Genomic DNA, 6,444 nt, shown 5'->3' on the forward strand with positions numbered 1-6,444 from the left:
CATTGACTTGGAAAAGGCATTCGACCGTGTCCCTCGGGGAATCCTGTGGGGGGTGCTCCGAGAGTATGGGGTACCGGACCCCCTGATAAGAGCTGTTCTGTCCCTGTATGATCGGTGTCAGAGCTTGGTCCGCATTGCCGGCAGTAAGTCGAACCCGTTTCCAGTGAGAGTTGGACTCTTTGGTGCCCTTTGTCACCGATTCTGTTCATAAATTTTATGGACAGAATTTCTAGGCGCAGCCACGGTGTTGAGGGGGTCCGGCTTGGTGGACTCAGGATTGGGTCACTGCTTTTTGCAGATGATGTTGTCCTGTTTGCTTCATCAGGCCGTGATGTTCAGCTCTCTCTGGATTGTTTCGCGGCTGGAATGGGAATCAGCACCTCCAAATCCGAGACCATGGTCCTCAGCCGGAAAAGGGTGGAGTGCCCTCTCAGGGTTGGGAGCGAGATCCTGCCCCAAGTGGAGGAGTTCAAGTATCTCGGGGTCTTGTTCACGAGTGAGGGAAGAATGGAGCGTGAGATCGACATGCGGATCGGTGCGGCGTCCACAGTGATGCGGGCTTTGCATCGGTCTGTCGTGGTGAAAAAGGAGCTGAGCCATAAGGCAAAGCTCTCAATTTACCAGTCGATCTATGTTCCAACCCTCACCTATGGTCATGAGCTATGGGTAGTGATCGAAAGAATGAGATCGCAAATACAAGCGGCTGAAATGAGTTTTCTCCGCGGGGTGTCTGGGCTCTCCCTTAAAGATAGGATGAGAAGCTCAATCATCCAGGAGGGGCTCAGAGTAGAGCCGCTGCTCCTCCGCATCAAGAGGAGTCGGATGAGGTGGCTCGGGCATCTGATCAGGATGCCTCCTGGACGCCTCCCTGGTGAGGTGTTCCGGGCACGTCCAACCGGGAGGAGGCCCCGGGGAAGACCCAGGACACGCTGGAGGGACTATGTCTCTCGACTGGCCTGGAAACGCCTTGGGATTCCCCCGGAAGAGCTAGAAGAAGTGGCCGGGGAGAGGGAAGTCTGGGCATCTCTGCTCAAGCTGCTGCCCCCGCGACCCGACCTCGGATAAGCGGAAGAGGATGGATGGATGGATGGTTTAACTATTCATATTAATTGATAACAGCAGACTTCTATTAATACTCAGTTACAGCACAGCTACAAAAATGCAAATACCGAATTGTTATAAGAGTGCATTTCAAAGAAAACATTTCAAATCTTTGTGTCTGAAGTATTTTGAACATTACTGCTAGCACACCATGCCCTGAATACATACAGGATGATGAAGCCTTTGCAGTAACTAAAAGTTTGAAGCCCACATTTTAAAGCAAAGTGTTTGTACTTTAAAAGTCTCCCAGTAATTGTGCATTCCCACAAAACTGTATTTTGTAAGAGGTTAGATTTACTACATTTAGATTTTTGGAATTTACAAATACTGAAGCAAAATAAAAAAAAAAAAAAATGAAATTCAGAAAACCTTAACATTAAACTTAAATTTTGGTTGTATCAAGCTATTGTCTCTGCTTCATTTAACCTGCTCAGCTTTAAATATAATATCCATATCTGCACCATGCAGCTACTGTGTTCATAAGAATTACTGTACAGTGCATTCGGAAAGTATTCACAGCGCATCACTTTTTCCACATTTTGTTATGTTACAGCCTTATTCCAAAATGGATTAAATTCATTTTATTCCTCAGAATTCTACACACAACACCCCATAATGACAACGTGAAAAAAGTTTACTTGAGGTTTTTGCAAATTTATTAAAAATAAAAAAACGGAGAAATCACATGTCTATAAGTATTCACAGCCTTTGCTCAATACTTTGTCGATGCACCTTTGGCAGCAATTACAGACTCAAGTCTTTTTGAATATGATGCCACAAGCTTGGCACACCTATCCTTGGCCAGTTTTGCCCATTCCTCTTTGCAGCACCTCTCAAGCTCCATCAGGATGGATGGGAAGCGTCAGTGCACAGCCATTTTAAGATCTCTCCAGAGATGTTCAATCGGATTCAAGTCTGGGCTCTGGCTGGGCCACTCAAGGACATTCACAGAGTTGTCCTGAAGCCACTCCTTTGATATCTTGGCTGTGTGCTTAGGGTCGTTGTCCTGCTGAAAGATGAACCGTTGCCCCAGTCTGAGGTCAAGAGCGCTCTGGAGCAGGTTTTCATCCAGGATGTCTCTGTACATTGCTGCAGTCATCTTTCCCTTTATCCTGACTAGTCTCCCAGTCCCTGCCGCTGAAAAACATCCCCACAGCATGATGCTGCCACCACTATGCTTCACTGCCTGGTGATGAGCGGTGCCTGGTTTCCTCCAAACGTGACGCCTGGCATTCACACCAAAGAGTTCAATCTTTGTCTCATCAGACCAGAGAATTTTCTTTCTCATGGTCTGAGAGTCCTTCAGGTGCCTTTTGGCAAACTCCAGGCGGGCTGCCATGTACCTTTTACTAAGAAGTGGCTTCCATCTGGCCACTCTACCATACAGACCTGATTGGTGGATTGCTGCAGAGATGGTTGTCCTTCTGGAAAGTTCTCCCCTCTCCACAGAGGACCTCTGGAGCTCTGACAGAGTGACCATCGAGTTCTTGGTCACCTCCCAGATTAAGGCCCTTCTCCCCCAATCGCTCAGTTTAGATGGCCGGCCAGCACTAGGAAGAGTCCTGGTGGTTTCGAACTTCTTCCACTTACGGATGATGGAGGCCACTGTGCTCATTGGGACCTTCAAAGCAGCAGAAATTTTTCTGTAACCTTCCCCAGATTTGTGCCTCGAGACAATGCTGTCTCGGAGGTCTACAGACAATTCCTTTGACTTCATGCGTGGTTTGTGCTCTGACATGAACTGTCAACTGTGGGACCTTATATAGACAGGTGTGTGCCTTTCCAAATCATGTCCAGTCAACTGAATTTACCACAGGTGGACTCCAATTAAGCTGCAAAAACATCTCAAGGAAGATCAGGGGAGACAGGAGGCACATGAGCTCAATTTTGAGCTTCATGGCAAAAGCTGTGAATACTTATGTACATGTGCTTTCTCAATTTTTTTATTTTTAATAAATTTGCAAAAATCTCAGACTTTTTTTATGTTATTATGGGGTGTTGTGTGTAGAATTCTGAGGAAAAAAATGAATTTAATCCATTTTGGAATAAGGCTGTAACATAACAAAATGTGGAAAAAGTGATGCGCTGTGAATACTTTCCGGATGCACTGTACTTCTGAACCCTTTAGTTCTAGGGTGTTGTACTGCGTTACCCATTATGGATGTGGTAAATGTCAAGCAAAATTACACCTTTTATCGGCTAATCTTTCTAGTTGGCCAATAAAAGGTGTCATTTTGCTTGACTTTTGAACCCTTTGAAATCGTTTCAGTTTTTTTTTTATGTCCAACACCTTGTGACTCACTGGTATGAGAAAGCCTCCACATGATGTACCATTCGTCTTGATCGCTGGTTATGCAAGATGTCAAGCTTTTTGGGTTTCCATCCTATTTTTGGCCCTGTACACCCATTTTGGACCATATATTGTACAGGAAATTACACCCTTATGATAAAGAGTAAACCAATATATGTCCTTAGAAAAAGTGATTCGAAGGACTTGAGGTTGTACATGCAACATCAGCCAACCTAAGGGGTTCACCCCCAAATAGGATACGATGGTGGGTCAAAGTTACTTCTTGTCACAAAACATAGAAAAAGTAGGGATCAGTTTTATAGGCTGTCATTTTATGCTATTTCAAGGTTGCTGATCAAGAATACGATATTTTTGATATTTGATATTTTACCGGTGGTCCTAACCCTTTAACAGCTACTCCCAGAAGGTTAAAAATGACAAATTTTCCAATTTAAACACATGGGGAATAATTTTAGACTCTTTCAAGATCAGTAATTATGAATGTTATTTTTGATCCTTTACTTGGGAATCTGACCCTCTAGGGACCTCTATCAAAGGGTGAAAAATGACACATTTCTATTTCTTTTGAGAATACTCACATTTTAAACCTTTGAATTGTAGCCCGCATCTAAATATTTAAAATACTGGACAGAACTATCCTTGTTTATTATGTACTTCAACCTAAACCATCACATTTCTGGCAAACACTCTGAATTAGGGCAGCGTAGATATTCAGTATCTGAATCCTGCTCACGTCAAAGCATGAACTCCTGATACTAACATTTCTTACAGTGGACATTTTTTATTGACCGATTTTGTGTTGAATGAAAAAGAGAAAGTATTCAGACAGAAAAAAGGGGCACTTTTCTCCACTAGATGTCACTGTGGGCTGTAGTGTCTTGAGTAATGGTAGTTTTCTACTATCCTCTTGTGTGTTACACCACTCTGACTTCATCTGTGTTTCCTATTTACAGTTCTGGCTGGATTCAAGACAGGAGTGGAAACTGGATAAAGGATGAGAATGTGGAATTTGACTCGGATGAAGAAATTCCACCATCTCTCTCCATGTTGTGATCTCACGGAAATCTATTTTTTTAAATGCACTGAAGAATTATTGCATATATGGTGTATATACTGGCTGTTTTTATTTGGCATGTCCTGAAACATTTTCTGATCAAACTGTAAATACATATTATGTATATATCTAAATACAACTGTATTTATACACAAATTAATAATTTATAAATTTGGATTTAATTGACATTTTGTGCTTGATTGATCCACAGCTTTGTGTGTTTGGGTGCAAAAACTGTGTCACTGTTGTTTGTTGTTATATTGTGTGACCTCGCAGAGCTTCGTGTGGCTAATGGCAAGCATTTAAAACGTTCTTAGATCTTTACTTGAAAGCGATTCAGCAATTCTCAGTTGGTCCTGTTTTCACCTATATGCTACCTCAAAACATTTAGATACATTTTTACCTCCGTAAAGAAAGTAATACTGAAATTTAATCTGAAGCCGTGTGGCTCCCTTTTTAATATGCAGGCCAGTGTCATAGAGTAGAACAGCTGTTCGTGGCAGTTTAGTCCTTATCTGAGTGCGTTTAAATTTTGTTGCCTGTGATTTCTCCCACCTCTTTAAAGAAGATATTTTGAGCTGTCTGTAACACAATCCCTTTGGGATTCATTTCACCGGCTGGATTCCGTCTCCTCCTCCAAATACAGAAATAGACGAGGGGGTGCAGAAATTTGGCCCCAGACAGCAAATGAATTGAATAGTTCCGAGTGGAAACTTCTTAAGACTTTTTCAGAGAGTCCACGGAAAGACCCGTTTCTGCATTAACACCTTGCTCCTTCACACGCTTTTGATCAGACACTGCTCCAGGTTGTACTTAAATGTTACTACTTGATGGCACCAGAGCTTAACGTTGACTGTTAATTTGTTCTAAAATTACATTATTGTGCATCAAATGTTTTTATGTGCATGAAACTCATTTCTGAGAAGGGTAAAATTGAAGCGTTCTGAAATTAGGTTGAACATCCACTTTTTTTTATTCAAGAGAGAATTACATTAATAAATAAAAGGGTGAGGTTGCATGAATCCTAAAATATTAAAGTCCTAAAACAAATTCTGAAAAATATTAGCATTGCAAAATAACCTGTAATATTTTTCTGTCTCTTCAGTGAACTTTCTTATTTCATTAGGAGTTCATGAAGAAGTATACTTGTATCATCATGGCAATAAATAATTATTTCCAAAAGCAACTAAAACATTTCATTACCTCTGTGTGGTTTTATTAATAAACTTATTATTGATACTGCCATCTAGAGCTAAAATGGGCTGAATTTATTGTTTAATTTATTAATAAAATAAATGTTAAAAAGTCGGAGATACCCATCATCCTTGATTTATGATGATTTCTGTAGAACTCTGCTCTAATTGTCTTTCAGTTATTGAAAATCATGTATATTGCATGTAAGGCATTTTCCTCAATTCTACCCATTAGCCTGGGGATGATAACCAGAAGTCAGATAAATTTGTATTCCTAACTTTTAGTATGAGCTCTGTCAAAAATAAGGAACAAACTGGGCAATTGATAATGTGGAATAGGCTTTGGAAAACCATGTAATCGGATCTTGTGCTCTTTATTTTACAGGACTGTTATTTTATATTTCAACCTTGAAATCTCCGTGGCTCTCCTTATTCCTGGTTCAGATGTACTGTATGTCTTGACCATTAGGAGCTAAACTAAAAATCCAGATGGACCACATTCATTTATTTAAGTGGAAGAGATTTTACTGATATAACAAAACTGAAGAGATCATATTGATGTAGTTAAAACTAGTCTTGAAAATACATTTGAAAACGGAAGATTCTTTCTAATCATGTGTAGTTTTTTTAGAATTCAGAGTGAAGTTTGTTGTAAAGTAATGTAAGTTCTCTTATATAACATCCATCCATCCATTTTCCAACCCGCTGAATCCGAACACAGGGTCATGGGGGTCTGCTGGAGCCAATCCCAGCCAACACAGGGCACAAGGCAAGAACCAATCCCG

At 41.0% G+C, this 6,444-nt stretch overlaps 1 protein-coding gene across 2 annotated transcripts in view; it reads left to right on the top strand.

Moving 5' to 3' along the window:
* scnm1 (sodium channel modifier 1) overlaps positions 1 to 5,472 on the top strand; it is a 31,963-nt gene extending 26,491 nt beyond the window's left edge. For both annotated transcript variants that reach the window (XM_051923661.1, XM_051923662.1), the window contains one exon: positions 4,366 to 5,472. In XM_051923661.1, the coding sequence (XP_051779621.1) occupies positions 4,366 to 4,465 (100 nt within the window). In that variant the 3' untranslated portion in view covers positions 4,466 to 5,472. The remainder of the gene's footprint in view (positions 1 to 4,365) is intronic.
* Positions 5,473 to 6,444: the final 972 nt, after the last annotated feature.

This window comes from Erpetoichthys calabaricus, chromosome 2, assembly GCF_900747795.2.
Source record: "Erpetoichthys calabaricus chromosome 2, fErpCal1.3, whole genome shotgun sequence".
NCBI classification, from domain to species: Eukaryota; Metazoa; Chordata; class Cladistia; order Polypteriformes; family Polypteridae; genus Erpetoichthys; species Erpetoichthys calabaricus.